The sequence below is a fragment of the Brugia malayi genome (assembly GCF_000002995.4).
Source record: "Brugia malayi strain FR3 genome assembly, contig: Bm_v4_ChrX_scaffold_001, whole genome shotgun sequence".
NCBI classification, from domain to species: domain Eukaryota; kingdom Metazoa; phylum Nematoda; class Chromadorea; order Rhabditida; family Onchocercidae; genus Brugia; species Brugia malayi.
Genome location: NW_025062479.1, coordinates 1273633 through 1290784, shown reverse-complemented (window position 1 = coordinate 1290784; position 17152 = coordinate 1273633). Strand labels below are relative to the sequence as shown.

Below are 17152 nucleotides of genomic sequence, written 5' to 3'. Positions count from 1 at the left end.
GCCACAAACGTTAGAAAAGACAGTTAGCAGTCCAGTAAAAGTAGTAATGACAGGAAAAAAAAAGCATGCGAAATAGGAAATTGTGAAAATCTTCACTTTGCTAAGGAAAATAAAGCAAATAATCTAAAACCTTGCAAAATAAAAAAAAAAAGAAAAATCCCAAAATGAACATAAATAAAGAAAATTCCAAATTCACTCCGTCCGCAAACCCACCTATCTATATTAAACTTGAAACAATACCTTTCTCTGAAAGTAACTCATATGCTATATGCAAATAACTTGTATAGCTGTATGCAAATAACTCGTCTACCTACCTAATATTTTAATTTTTCATAATACTACACTTCGCAAACTGCAATAATCAATGATCGTTGGCCTCTCTTTAATAATAAGATATTTTATAGCTCTCAATCTCTTTATCTTAATTATAGAAATCTTTACTCCTCCTCAAAACTAGACTACTTATCTTTCAGTGTCACCATAAAGTAAGATAAAGTAAGAAGGTCGTATAATGCGAACTGATTTTACCACTATTCAGTTTTCACTTATCTTTAGCAAAAGGCACTGCGAAAAGAACTAATAATCTGCGAAATCTGCTTCCTAATTTCATTAATTTTATTATGCAAGAATTCAAGTTACTGCTATATTCTACAGTAAATAGTGAAGTAACCAGACTGTTCCGGTTATCTGGAATCTATGAGTTACTACTGGTGATTTGTCTTAAAATCAAAATTGTAATGAATTAAATGAAAAAAAGATGCAAAGGATGACAAGTGAAGAAAGAATATACAACTCTGAGAAGAATATCTATCATCATGGAATGTGTCCCACTCTTTCCCTCTATCCTTGACTACCTGTAATATTTCAGAAAATTGTCTTTAATCCCTTCCTCTCTATTTTTATCTTAAAATCACAAAACCACTCACTTTTTCTGCTCAAATAACACTATAATAATTAGCTACAACTAACAGTGGAGGGAATGCAAAGAGCTTATCCTGCCCTGGGGATCTAAACTTTTCATAAGTGGTGCAGTCAGTGTAGCAGGAACAGTGTCATAGCGGGACAGTCATTTTGTTTTCTTTGAAATGGTAGGGTTGTTCATTCTTCAGAAGATTGTAGGTGGTAATTGGCTGTGGTGGAAGTGTAACGAGTGTCTTTGATACGTGGTGTCACAGTTGCACCTCCCACGTAAGAGCTGTATGACCTAGACGTTATGCTGTACTTTAGACGTATCACCTCTCTCTCTGTCTACATTATCAATCCACTTATTTAATGTTGTGAATGGTTTGGCAGAAATGCTGTTTGGGTTTGCCGACTCTTTGCTTCTTGAGCTTTTGGGATTTCCGGTATTGTATGAGCGTTGTGGTGCAGTCTGAGATAAAATGGCCGTTTGCTCTGTCTGAATGTACTTCAATCCTTTTTTAGAAATTACCATTCATTGAGTAGACTTTACCCGTTTAACTCTTAATAAGGTCGAGGTGGAGATAGTACTGTGGAGATCTTGGAAAAAGATAGTACGTTTCCAGGAATTTTTTTTCCGGTTATAAATCTGATGTGTTGTATAAATTCTTTAGTGTTGTCATCTGTTTGCATTGTTTTTATGTAAATGTTTCTACATGTGTAAATTCGTTTCGTTTCAGTGCAGGATTAGCGAGGGGGAGCAGTCCAGTATTAAAAATGGTAATTTTTACAATTCTTTTAAAATTTATTTTCTCCTTCAAGTTATCAGTCTGTGTTTTTATGGTCTTATATATCATCCAGGAGTATAGTACCTGAGTAGTATGTGGTATTGGCGGGTGGAAGTTTTCGAACACAAGGAGTAGCTTTCGGGAATTTTTTCAAAAGTGATAACTTGGAATTATTGAAAGTCTGAAGTTGCGTCGAATTCTTTTTAACTTTTATTTTTATGCTGCCAATGTTATGACTGAATTATGGGTAAGGTTAATTACAAACAAGTTCACATTTATTGCAAAAATCACATATATCTTCAGGGTATCGATATAAATCATAAAAATGACCGTAAAGTACGGCGTAAAGCACCAAAAAGTGAAGATCCGTATCTTCGAGTCCTAGTAAAGGTATGTGTCTTTAAAAATTCTCAATGTTAAGTTTTACCTGAAGTTTTGCTATGTAAACAAAAATCTTTGGTATGTTTTTATGCTTTTTAATTGCTTAGATATTTGTGTGTGTCGCTTGTGGTTAATTTTATTGAAAAATAATTCTCTTGATTTATAAAACACAATAAGTTAGCGGCCAATTTTCCATCCACATTAGTGTGTTAAAGAAGATTATAGTTCTTTTTTTTTGTCTATAAAAAAAAAATTATTGTTCATTGTTGGTTTCAATAACTTAGTTATACAAATACTTGACTCGGAAAACCGGTGAAAAATTCAACAATATTATCACGAAAAGATTAATGATGGCTCGTCGCCATCGTCCACCGATGTCACTTGCTCGTTTGGTACGTTACATGAAAAGAGGTGGTAATATAACGAAAATAGCGGTCGTAGTTGGGACGATCACAGATGATAATCGGATTTTTGAAATTCCCAAGCTTACGGTTCGTTTAATTCATCACTCCAGTCTTTGTTTTTTATTGTACTTTGTATTGTTTTGGGAAAGATAATTGAAACTTTAAAGTTTGTTGGTGACTTAAAGATAACTTGTTCCCACGTTAAATTGTCGTTACAAATGTCATTTGATGCGTTAATTTAAATTTTTAAGGTTGCTGCACTGCATGTGACTAAAGGAGCTCGCGCACGGATAATTAAAGCAGGTGGTGAAATAATTACACTCGACCAACTCGCTTTGCGTGCACCACGTGGAGAAAATACCTTCCTTTTGCAAGGACCGCGAAAACACCGCTTAGCTGAAAGACATTTCGGTCCAGCACCAGGTGTACCTCACAGTCATACCAAACCACTTGTTCGTTCTAAAGGACGCAAATTTGAAAGAGTAAGTTTATTTCAATCTATGATTATCTATTTGAAGGTATTCAGTCATGTATAGAAATTTGCAGTTGTCTATTAGCAAGTGAACAGTTTAGTAAGTCAGGTTTTTTTTTTTAGGAAAATATTTTTCGTGACTGGTTCATTCTCTGTTTTGCTACAAAGAAATATGTTTCAGGCTCGTGGACGTAGAAAGTCTCGTGGATACAGAAACTAAAAATGTTGTTCCAATTCCTACAAGCGTTCTTAATTTCTGTCAGTTTGTTTTTAACTGGATACTGTTATATTATTTCATAAAGTATAAAGGCATAAAATTCTGAATCAGTATACAGAAAATTGTAAACAGTCAAAGGTATATTAAAATTACGTGTTATTTCCAATAACTTCTCACATAATCTAATGTGGAGGTGATGTTAGAATAGTAACTGCAAAAAGTGGTAATTAATCCGAGAGGTGTGGCTTAAACGGGTAGCAATAGAGGAGAGTACGTTATGTTTGCTCACTTCGAGTTTGATTTTCATTGGGTCATAATTCACTAAGCTGGAGCAAGTGCTGAATTGCGGAACATTGTGTATTTCAAGAAATTTCTGGATTTGGAATAGTCATATGAGGAAAGATAGGGCAGATCAGAAGTGTAGTGGGATGTTCCGAGATTTATTTAATACTCAGTTTTCAGAGTTAAGGAATTTAATAAAGCAACAAGTGCTTCTTTCCCGAACAAATTGAGCTGCTGTAGCTGTTATGAAACTTTTGTATATTAATGTGGATGATGGAGTTAATAGGTTGGGAGTGCTACGTTTCCTCATCTCGAACTTATTTTAATTTGATATTTGGTTTTAAATACAGGACTTATACATCCAAAAGAGTGTTACGATCTTGTATGATTACAGCATCGGGTTTTGACTTCAAAATGCTTATTTGTCTCTCATCATTCAAGCAGTTCTTAGGAAACATGCATTTTGCAAACTGTTCCTTTAGTTATGATTTTGTGAGACTATCCCTAGTGAGACGGTTCCATTGTTTCATGTTCAAATTCTAATTTATCTTGAATGTTGAGGTGATGTTGCTGTGGATGAACAATTCTTCATTTGAAATGGTTGGGTGCTTTTTGAAGTCTTATTTTCCAAATTTTTTGCACTTATCAGTTTGTAGAGGTTTTTTTGTCGAGGAGACCGTAATTTTTTATTTATGAGTTACTTTACAATTATGACTTTTTTACCATTTAGCACATCATATTTCGAAATTATGGCACCGTTACAATTGAGGTCACGTCAAACCGTTTTATCTCACTGATCAAGGCACACTGAGAGTGTCATTAACATCACTGTGCTTCGACACCGGGTATAGCAAAGGTATGTACCAGTGTCCTTAAGGTAAATTTCCTAAGTACTTGCCACAGCGGGTGATGCAGTTTAAGTTACTCTGATATAACAAACAGTAAAATGGCATAGTTTGTAGCAATTACATTAGAATACATTATAATGAACAATGTGGAGCATAAAGAAATTTTCATTTCGTACCATTCCTAAAAAGTAACAGAAGAGAAGAAACTATGTTCTCAAAGAAAAAGAAAGAGTAATCCAATTAAGCGGGTCATATCAATACGAGGTATTTAGGATTCTTCAATGAAACATTTATTTTTCGAAGCGTAAACTTATAGATATTCTATATTTTGATATTGTTAATTCCTAAACTGCAACATTCTCTAGTAAGTTCATTCAATTTTAATCCATCACGTTTTAATTTGTTTGCTGTTCCGTAATTTATTGTCGGCCTAACAGCTCGATATTAATGAATGAATTACATTAACGAGATGGTCTGAAATCTACTTAAATTTCGATCAAATTTATAACAATTTCATTTTTCCCAAGAAAAAAAAAAAGAAAAGGAAAAAAGCCACCAAGAAAACAATTTTCACATTGCAAACATACGCTTTTTTTGCTAACAATAAAGAAATACATTGAAAAAATTAATAATAATAATAAATAAAAAGATATATTCTGACAAAAAAGTAACGGCGAAAAATTTTAGTTTAGAGTCTAAAATTTGAATGAATCTTTTATACTTAGAATGTTGATATTTATTGAATGGAAATATAACATGTGCAAATTGCAATGACTGAACTAATAATATGCTTCAAAGGAAAAAATTTTTAATGTTAAAACTGTAAAATTTGTCTTCTACACACGTTATTATTTTATTATTGCATTTAAAACTATTTTCAATTATCTTTTACCAACTTTTCATTGTCATTTACTTTGTTCCTAAGAAGTTTCATTTAATCAATGTTCTTTTTGAAAATAAAAACAAAAGAAAAAGAAAAGAAAAAAAAATTCTCATTTTTTCAGCAAAAATAAATATATGAATGTATTGAAATTTAGCTTCTTCAATGCAATGTATGTGAAGTGATAATCGGTAAAGATTGAATGAATTGTTTTATCACTCCATCGATTACACTATGCACAAATTCAAATGTTCTAAATTTTTTTTTTTTTTTTTTTTTTCATCGACATATCGCTCATTTGTTCATTATTTTTGTACAACAAAGGAATGTAATCTGGACGCCAAAAAATAACATCAAAGCTTTTATCATTAAAATATAATAAAGAGTGTTTTTAATAAATAATTTTGAATTGGAATAAAACTAACAAAGTAATGTCAATCAACAAATAAAACATTATTATGCTGAAAAGGAATGTAAGATAATCCAATAAAAATTAATAGTTCAAAGGTGTTGTTTTAAAAACTTTAAACAGATTAATATTGCTATTTTTAATTAGCATAAAGCTGTTTGAAACTTTTTGATATTTCGTTTGTTATGAATTTGTAAGACGTAATTTTGTTTTCAAAATATCACCAGATATATTTCTGATATGTGAAATTTTTTGGTTTGTAATTTTTTTGCTGCATCATTATTTTTAATAAACAATAAAATTTGAAAAATAATGTACGACGATGAATAAACAGAATCATTTTCCCAAGGTAATATCTTGAAAATTGTTACCAACATTTTCTTTTCTTGCAGTATTTATCATTTAAAAAAAAAAAAAAAAAAAGAACTTTTACTTATTCTTTTAAAAATGAATTATAAAAGATGCAAAAGTTTTTCTTTTACAAATTATACGAAATGTTTTTTGTAAATTGCAACCAACTAAAGAAAATTTATTCTCTTGCTTACCATTAATCAGTTAGTTTGCTGATAAAAATAACTTGTTTTGCATTCTCAATCAATATATTTTGTATTTTTTGGACATTTTTTTTCTTGCCTGAAAGTGTAGTCTTAAGTGCTGATGACACAAATAAAACCACTAGAAGTTTTGCTAGAAAAAAAAAAAAAATGGAGAAATTGACAAGAATAGTTTTGATGACAAAGAAGTTGCTGTCCTATAAGGCTAAGTTTAATGAACGATTAGGGAGGAAATCGATGTTCGAAATGAAATTTACACTTAATTGAAATTGTGCAGGAAAATAAAGAAATTTATGCTGATAATTGGTCAAACTTTCATTAAAAATTTGGAATACGAATAGAAATTGTTCACAATTTTTTTTTCTTTTTTTTTCCAAGTTTTAAAATCTCTTCTCATTCAATAAAATTGTTTTTTTTTTTTTCCAAATTTGAACTTACAAGGCCGTAAACTTACAGGGTACATGTTGTAATTGCTCTTTTCTGCTCAGTATATGATTTCATATCATAAATTTAAAATTATCGAAACTATTATTTAATAATACAAGCATAATGAAAAAAAAAAAAAAAAACTTTCAAAGAAGAAAGAAACCGACAACAAAATATATGAATTTACTTAATACATATGTATGTGATAATAGAAATATTACCTGCTTCAAAAATATTATAATATTAGGTTATATAATTAATAATATGAAAATATCATATATAACTAATAATATGAAATTATCATAAATAATAGTTCGACTGATATATCTCTTACTAATGTTAGAATTAACAATAATTATTCAAGAGAATGTTTTTTTCTTTTTCCTTTTTCATAAATTACACCTAAAATTAGATGTATTTTCAAAGTGGAACACTTGGTACAGTGCATATCAACGATTGTCAAATATAAATGATATAGTAAAGATACCCGAGCGCATAACTGTGTTACAGCAAAATAATGCCGGAGGAATGATGTCGCCAACCTTATCGTTATCATCGTTACGTTTTCTTTTACTCTCCAAAACTTCAAATCATTTTATTGTCGTTTGAACATGTTAAGGAAAAGATGAGATGAAGAACTGATTGATGATATATTGGTGTGCATTAATTGATTTACTAGAATTTATATTTACATATTTCTATGTAATATATCAATAATCAATATGTATATGATATATCTAAATATATGAATACAAGAATAATGATAGTATGCCAGAAATTATTAATATTTTATAGCTATAAGTTTTTATTGTCGTCCTGATGACCATAATCACCATCGCAGTTGTAATGGGACAATTGACAATCGCAGTTGTGAAAGGACTGTCGCCACCGTTGTTACTATCGTTGTCGCCAGTGCATCGCTATTGCTGTCGCCCAACATCATTGCCATGGTTATCGTCATCGATGCTGTCGTCTGAATAACGAGCTCTCATTGGCAAGTTAACGGGCAACTTTTTGGGCGAGGTTATCTCGTCGTCTTGTGAATTTCGTACATGCTGCAACGGTCAACATTATTGGTACAACTTAAACTGCTACAGTTAGCCGATGATTATTGTTATATCATTATTCCTAGATTTATTGATCGTTAACATACTGAATCGTAAATATCTTGGAACATATGCTTATCCATCCTATCCATTGGGTCATCCCGAAAATGATTGGATATCGGTACATCGTCATTTAAATGCACCGGATATCATCCATTTTACCAAATGCTCATCACCTATAACAACATGCTCAACAATTCTCGACTCATCTATTGTCCCAGATCAAGAACCTGGACTAGTTACAAAACAACAATGCTCCTGTCAATGTAAAGCAGATGCTGCTGTATTTTTGCCTTCTACTCGGAGCTGTATCAATAAACTTGGTACATTTACATAATTTTGTCATTGTATATTTTACATTTCGCATAACCTAATTTTTCTACCAATTCAACAATTCTTTCTACATTTATTGTTTGATGCACATTGCACATTATGTATTTTTTGTTGCCATCATTCTTAATAATTTCTTAGAAACTTATTCAAAATTTGCTAAATTTGAAAAAAAAAAAAAAAAAAGAATTTAAAGAAAGAATTAAAATTAGGAAAAATTTCTGGAAAATGGAAAATAAAACATAATGTGAAAATATGCATGCATCTTTTACATTACTTATTCAATGCAATGGAACTATAATAAATGATTACCTCCAACGATAATATTCCCTTATAAATACTAGTTTGAAAATTTTCTAATAAATAATTCTTTAATAATAAAAATTTTCAAATAAATAAATTAAATCAATTAATGAAGAAGTTCACTTATTTTTTAGACTTTTTTAAAAAAAATAGAATGAAAAAGAGAAAAAATTCTTTCCAATCATATGGATCATTTGTTCGGATTAATCCATATATAGAATCAACTCTTAATTATACCAGCAAATTCGAAAATTGGAATCATTATAAATCTTCTCTTCTCATCTTTTTGTTACAAATCATTTTGAAAAGCAAAATTGAGGTGCAAATTTCGCTTAGTAAAATTTTGTTAATTATTTTAATTGTAATATACAAAAATGAAATTGGCCAATTTAGGTTCACTTGTTTTTGCTACTTTATTTGCCAAACCCTAATTGATGATCTTGTTCTTTTGTATTTTATACTAAACATTTATTTCAAAAATTTTTTGTTTATCTATCGATTAGTTAAGACATCAGCAAATTGAAAATAGGTGACAAAAAAAGAGGAAAAGAAGAAGTGGAATGTCCTCGGTTTACTACATTTTTCCTTTCTTCTAAACAATGCGCAAAAATTCCACTCATTGAAATGGCCGCATATTTTTTTCCTTTTTTTTTTTTATTTTTGCAAAATAAAAGCTACAGATGATATATTATTGTCTAGTATAATATTAAAGCTTAATTTTACCATAGGATAATTAAGTCTATAAAAAAAAGTTAAATTTTTGATAATAATAGCCAGAAATTATGTTAAAATTTATCACTCAATAAGGCATTATATTATACCATTTACTCAACACTTTTTAGTCTAAGTCTTTGCATTTCTTTAAATATACTTATAAAATAACAATTTTTCTTCAATTTCTACTTGCTAACATTTTATGTTTTTAATTAAACTATGATTATAATAATATCAATAACACTATTTTAATTATAACGAAAAAAAAAAAAGAAGAAAAGTTTATTTTCTATTTTAATTAAAGAACTAAAAAAAAATTATTACTAAAATAAATTAACTAAAATCAAATATAAATTCTAAGTCAATGAGATGCATTATAATGAAATTTGTAATTTTTTCCGAACTCTTTCAATAATGAACAATAATGACTTGTATTTTCCTTCAATTATATCTTATCTTTTAAAATCTCAGATGAATGCCGTCAACAAATACCGTTTCAATCTATCAATGATAATTCTAAACGATGGTTACCAACTTTTAGCATACCAGCAACAAATAGCATTTTTGCTCCTTCACATATTATTCTTTGGAATGGTAAACTTTTTTTTTTTTTAATATATTACTTTTTAATTCTGGTATTTGTATTCATAATGATAGTTATGTGTAAGAGTATAAATAATATATCAAATATTCGTACTAATCATTAAATTTTTTAAGGTTTGAAAAAAAAAAAAGCGAAAAAAAAAATTATTTCAGAAGTGATAAAACGAAGAAAAGATATTGCTGAAGATGAATTAAAATGCTTTGTAAGGGATACTTTTGTACAAACCGACGATCTATGGATATTACACAATGATAGTAAATTGTTTAAATTGGAAAACTACAATTACACTAATTATCTTATTGTATGCAATTGGTATTATTACATTCATTTATTTAACATTTCTTATGCTTGTTTGTTGAGCAGCAAATAAATTTATCCTAATAATTAAATTAATTAAACTATATATTAACTAATCCTTCAATTAACATTTACTTCAAACCATTTAGTAATCATTTTTGGTAAATAATATTTTTGTTAGTTCAAAAAAATAGTGCTTTTTTCTTTTTTTTTTTTGCTTCACTTATTCCCAGTTTTAACAGCTTTAAATGGAAAATATTTTGGATGAAAAAATAGAAAATCATTTTTTAATGAAAAATTTTTAAATTTTCCATTTTTTTTTCTAGTGGATAGGAAGCGAAACAGATGCTAAAAGAATGGAAGGCAGTATTATACAGCTAAAAATATTCTGCAACAATGCTATTTCTGAATTATATTGCATTGCATTTCGAATTGCTGGCATACATGGTAAAATTTTTATTGATAATTTGAATGATTGATAAAAGGAAATGGAATAGAATTTATAATTGTTTATCTTTTTATCGGATTAAATTGAAGCAATTTAATTTTTCTTGTAAGTAGTGAATGTAAATGAATGAAATAAAAATAATGTGGTAGATAAGATTATAAAATACTTTTCAAACTATTGCCAATTATGTTAAATAATATATAGCATAGTAAATATAACCAATGTTAGCATTAAATAAAAAATAGAAGCTAATTTGAAAAATGAAAAAATTCAAATTAAAAAGAGATTTTTAGTGAATGCTAATTTGACTCATCGTTTTAATGATATGCAATGGAATCGAGTTGAATTAATCATATGCGTATTACTTACAACATTGCTTGGCATAACATTATTTGGTGGGATTGCATTATGGAAAGTATGTTGGAAAAAGGAAAAAAGTAAACTCGTCTCAACGATGCAAATGCAATTCCTCTATCATATGAAACAGCAACAGGTATGTTCATTTTTATTTTTTCAAACTGATAAGTTATACTTACCAGTTATCAGGTTATAAATGATAGTGATAATAATTGTTATTATTGTTATAATATTATTTAATGATTAATAATTAAAATTAACTGATGTGAAATAATTTATATATCGCCAGTCATCAAATTAATCAAGGAATTAATAATAAATGTGTATAAAATATTAGGACAGAAATGGTTATGTTAGTATAATAAAATCAATTTTGTATTTTTTTTTTTTTTTTGATTACCTTGATTAGTTGGAGATAAGTCTAATGATAATTGTATTACCTTTGCATTTTCAGTTTCTTAATTTAGATTTTGTTCAAGTTTTTTTTTTTCTTTGAAAACCTAAAACTTAAGTGATAAAATTTAAGAAAAATTTTAAGAGGCAATTCTTTTCTTAGCTTTTAGATTTTTCATTACATTTAAATAATATTTGTAATTTACAATATGAAATTATTGAAAATACATATTTTTCAGGTATATATGCAAGAGCAAATAGCTTCAATAAAAGCAAGCATTGAACGACATCCAACATTTGAAAATGAAACTGATCAGTGTCCAACAAATGTTGGAATACAGAAGAGGAAACTATACTTTAGTGCTGGTATTTTTTTTTTTTAGTCATTTTCATATTCTTACATGTATAATTTAAAATCGAAATTTAGTTTTAAAATTGAAATGTTTTGTGATAATTTTTACCCGCATCCTGCAACAAATATTAAAATAGTATTTCTGCTGATATAAATTGGGAAATTTGATCTATTTAATACAAATTTACATACATTTTTCATTGCAACTCCTCTTTTTAAATACTTCAATAATCGCAATAAATATGGGAAAAATGGATCTTTCAGAGATTTGAAACATAAACTATGGCATGCTGAAATGTTGATTTAACATTACACTTCAATTTTGATTAAAATAATTATTGCAGATTTCTTCGAACCTGAGCTAATGGCTAATCCCCCGGTGTTAGCTGTGCAATTTGTATACGAACTACGGAAGATGATTGATATAGCCAAGGATCGTATTCGGATGAAACGACATGTTCCGACTCTAACAACCATTTCAGAAGATAGCGAAAGCGATGAATATTTAGAAATACCTCGACCACCAAGTCGAATGAATGAACGTATTGATGAGCTTTCACCAAAATCTCTAAATTCAGTGGATTCTGGATGTGACTCGATGAGTGATGAAGATGTTCAAAATCAAAAAGTATTAACTCAAGATCAGGAACAAGAATCAGAGCAAATACGGAAAACGGATAAGGATGGAAAGTGGAATGAGAATGAGTCAGAAAGAAAAAGAAAAGAAAATGAAAACATGCAACCGAATTCCTGTCATCAAAAAGTCCGGCAATGTACAATAATACCAAATAAAGTCAACAATTTGATGCCACGACCAGTCACTAAAGTTGTACAAATTTCTAGGATACCTACTACCACATCACCATCTCGAGTAACCTTAGTGACAACAACACAACGGCTTAATCCAAAACCTTTTTTATCTACTGATTTATCCAAAGCAATTTATGATCGACAAAATGGTGCGAATGCATTAATGGAAAATGCCATTTCATCTACTGCATCCAAATTACCAAATTTGGTATCAATAAAACGTGAACCACCAAATCTGAAACGTATTCTGAATAACGTGCCACCACCCTTACCTGAAACTACTCCACCAAGTACGCCACCATCATGTCGTAATCGATTATATAGCGGTCGGCGGAAAGCTTATGCTGTTTTTCCAAACAGTGATTTGATGCTTAAAAAATCATTACCACGGCGATCAAAACGACAACAAAGATTTGGAACTGCTACTGCAGTTGCTGTGCAAACAACATTATCATTATCACCTCCGCCACCAGTACCATCATCCACATCAACATCGGTGTTGCAATCATCACCACAGTCATCATCATCGTCATTATCATCATCTTCATCATCATCATCAACATCATCATCATTATCTTGTGTATCATCCACTACGTAATAAGTTGTTTCTAGGTCATATGATTCGGGTTTCACATTTTCTTTTCATTAACATTTGTAATAATCTACAAAAATTTTCAACTTGCTACTTTTATCGTTTCAGTGATTTATCTCTTACACTTTTTTTCCCCTTTCAGTTAGAAATTAAATGACAAAAGGGAAAATTGATGCGATATTTTGTGTGTGTGTGTGCGTGTGTGTTTTTTTTTTCACGTGACAGGGTAATTATTAAGATGGAATAGAAAAGTAAGATTTTCTAATTAAACTTGATTAAAAAGTAAGCTATTCTAAATAATTTCTTACTTTTAAGTATATTTAAATATGTAGAAATATAAAATTCCATTGATACGTTGATGATACGTCGTTTAAAGGGGCGAAAACTTCTAAAAAGAGGTCACTTATCATTGAATAGCATTTAAAGGGACGAAAGGGATGATTTAATTGGTTTCAGCAAACACTTATTTAATTGTACTATAAGCAAATGCTTGTATCTAATAGCTCAAAACAATCGTATCTCACTTAACTATTCATGACATTTACTTTTATTTCAAAAATATCAAGAATCGTATTTGCTGAAGGTTTGTGTTCTTTCGACAGTCTTAATAACGAAAACTTTTGGAAATTTCACAAAACCACAAGTCTCGTAATCTTGAATGTCCAATTGTAATCAAGATCGCCGGTACTTAAGAATGTATATTTATATTTCAAACATATGATTTTCTTCGTCAGTGCCATTTATTAGTAATCTGCAGTTTCGCTGTTTTTTTTTTTTTTTTTTTTTTCGTTTTCTTTTGAATTTTTAAATTCGTACATTACTGCAGTCCCTTAATGTTTTTCTCCATTCAAATGTAAAAATTTTTATTCGGTATTTTATGATTTTTTCCACTTCTTTTTCAATTTCTTTCAAACATTTATAGCGTACATTTATTATTATGAATGGATGACGGAAGAAAGTGAAATTTTCAACTTTTAGATTTTGTTCAAAACATACCAAAACAAGGTCGAATTATTTGTTTGTTTTGCTGTTTTAGCTCATTTTTTCTCTAATTATTGCCCATTCACTAAACATCATCAATTTATCAACAAAGAGATTTTAAAAAAAAAAAAGAGGAAAAATAAGTCATACCACGAAATTAAGGCTTTTACAAACGCTATCTCTCAAAAAACGACATCAAATAAATGACTTTTTGTAAGAAAAAAGTAAATAAATAAATAATCAAATAGGTAATTTGAACAAAAACAACAAAACAAAACAAAAACAAAAAAAAAAAAAAAAAACAAGAATGCATTAATATACTTATTAAATACATATATTTTTAAAAATTCTTATCTATAATGGATAAAATGTTTTTCATTTTATACAAGGTTTACCTATTGTTGCTCAGCAATAATAATAATGCCATAATAATTATTGATTATTCCCGCATTTTTTTCCTTTTTACTTCTATGTTATGATTTTTTTAATAAAAATACTGTGCTTTTCTGGGTGATTTTTCTATTATCAAAAAAAGAAATGGGTGAATTACCCATTTCTTTTTTTGCTTTTGGCGAGAAATTTTTCATCAAATCTACTGTCATCATACTGCAAATGTATTATGATGTCTAAGTTGAATTATTTATGAATTAGAAGAAATGCAGTTTTCGAATTGAATCATTTTCAGTTATAATTTTTAATAATTAAAGAGAAAATATGTTCGAAACATTTTAATCATTCTCTAAAAGTCTATTTTAACGAATGCCATCAGTCAGTAGATTTTCTGTATCAATCAGAAAACACAGTATTGGTGATTATGATGGGCGAAATTTTTCCGCATTTGTACTTTTTATAAAAAGTACGATGATCGATTCAAGAATTACAATAATATCAAATTTCTCTCATCATTTATCATAATTTGAAATTAAAACAAATGTAACTGGAAAGAATGGTTCAATGTTATACACAAAACAATAATATATGTCAAGTATGTTGACAAATTTTGTTAAATCTGAATTATAGTCATTTTTCAATCGCATTGAATCCAATTTGATAAACACAACTTCTGCAAAATTCACTTATATTTAATCAGAAGGAATTTTCTTAGTATCATAAGATATTAAATGATTTTGTTTTCGTACTTTTTCACTTTTCTTTAACGATTATAATAAAGTAATTTTTATTAAATTTTCTCACATTTGTAACGATGCTTGTGATATCTAAAATCCAATACTCAAATATTATTAAAGGTGACAGAGAGAAAATAAATTATGAAAGGTACCGTTTTTTTTGTTTTCGTACTTTTTCACTTTTCTTTAATACAGGAAAACAGAATTATTGAAAGGAGGGTGAAAATAATTTGATCATGCTTGTCATGTGGTTTAATATAAAGCACAGAGGAAATTTTTACTTAGCAGAATGCTTTCCTAATATATTCAAAATGTAGGCAATTTATATTATCGAAAAAGGAGATCACTTTCATGAATTGCTATCAATTCATTCAGTCATTTATCCATCTATGAAGACAGAAAACCATTTACCCTATGTATTTACTTATTTATGTACTTCATCTTATTGACATTAAAAATATGATTGATATAGTTATTACTATCGGACAGTGAACAAGTATTTAGGAAATTTTTAATTAAACAGTTTTACACATCTTCTGCATGAAACAATCTTAAATTAAATATATATATATTAATTTTCAATAGAAAGATGTGATACTAACTATTCCAACAATCATTCAAGCAAATTTCAAATTGATTTTATCAACTGCTCACGTTTGGCAAAGCTCATATAATCACAGGTTGGAAGAATCGATTATAGTTCTACTTTTTTAAATTAATTATTGTCATATGCATACTTTCAGATCTAATTTGAAAGTGTTGTTTGGATCTATCGTAACTTAATTTGAAATTTCCACTTGTAATCAAATTTAATTTTTGGTTTCAATCAACAGTGTTCAATTTTATTCAGTTATAGTTGCTAAATTATTAATAATGTGCAGATCGAGGGACGAACAAGTTGGTAAGAATTTTCCCCCTCTCTGCTTTATGTAAAAGTGTTGTTGCAAATTTCTGATAAGCCTTCATTATTACCCTTTTACCAAGCAAACAGTGGCAAGTGGTAGTAGATAGCATCAGCTGATGTGCTTGGTGGTGTCAAGTAACAGCAAGTGGTGGAAAGTGATAGCAAGTGGTAGCATGTAGTGAGTGGTAGTAGATAGTATCAAGTGGTTGCAAATGGTTGTTATAAGTAATTGGTAGCAGGTGGTACCAGGTGAGAGCAGATAAAATCAAATGATAATAAGTGAAACAGTAAGCTGCTCAAAATAGACTCGAACGAAAAAAAGAAAAATTTTCTGTTACAAAAACTAAAAATTTCTGTGAAATAATAATCAAGATATCTTAAATTGATTAATATCTAAAATTGATAGCATACATGACATGTGAAATTGAAATTTGAAAGATATTTTAATCTTCGACATATTTGATGAAGTTTAAATATTATGAAGACAAAAGAAAAAAGTTTTAAAAAAAGACAATTTTCTTATATAAACTTATTAATTAATACTGTTACCAGTCTCGATATTATTGTGACTTTTTTAAGAATTTTACTCACTTAAAATTCTCAAGAAAAAAAGATTAAAAATCTTGAGATTGACAAATAACTGTAAAATAATGTTTCAGTTTTCTAGCAGTTTATTTGAAGTTAATGCTACCACCGAATATGCTGAAAAAATTATGAAATTGACGCAAAATTTACCTTTACTTATTCTAATCCAATTCATTTATTGCTTCGTTTTAAAGTTAATTTTCCTTAAATTTTATTAATTTTGATAGATATGCGAGATGCAACATTAATTTAAATAACAGAATGAAAAAATACAATTAGCATTAGGCATTTTTAACACTTTTTTTGCGCTAATACTTTTTTTTTTTTGACCTACTCCGACAATATGAAAAGCAGTAGACTGAGGTAAAAAAGGAAAAACCAACAAACAATTATGAGAAGCATTTGTAATAAATAAAGTTTTAGTTTCAATAATTGAAAGGAAAAAGTTTTCAAATATCAATCTGGTCTTTAGATAATTAAAAAATTGCACTATAACACATCGATAATAAAAATCGCGAGTTTTAGAAAATAACTACCAAATAGTGAAAAAATAATTCATCATAAGCAGAAAAAAAAGTTCCAACATGACCTATCAAATATTGAAAATATATATTTTGTTAGGAGTTGGAAACTGACATTAATTATATTATATAATTTTATCAAATTCCTAAAAAAACAAAATAGGAGT

General features: G+C 28.6%; 2 protein-coding genes across 2 annotated transcripts; both read left to right on the top strand.

The window, feature by feature from the left end:
• Positions 1-1677: 1677 nt before the first annotated feature.
• Bma-rpl-18 (60S ribosomal protein L18, putative) lies at positions 1678-3165 on the top strand (the record flags this gene model as incomplete). The annotated part of the gene is made up of 5 exons (XM_001897251.2): positions 1678-1680; positions 1992-2078; positions 2354-2560; positions 2725-2955; positions 3127-3165. 5 exons carry the CDS (start codon positions 1678-1680, stop codon positions 3163-3165), a joined length of 567 nt encoding a protein of 188 aa, XP_001897286.1.
• A 4500-nt stretch (positions 3166-7665) lies between these two features.
• On the top strand, positions 7666-12873 carry Bm3721 (uncharacterized protein; the record flags this gene model as incomplete). Its single annotated transcript, XM_001897248.2, has 7 exons — positions 7666-7990; positions 9486-9608; positions 9771-9919; positions 10242-10362; positions 10657-10856; positions 11353-11479; positions 11810-12873. 7 exons carry the CDS (start codon positions 7666-7668, stop codon positions 12871-12873), a joined length of 2109 nt encoding a protein of 702 aa, XP_001897283.2.
• Positions 12874-17152: the final 4279 nt, after the last annotated feature.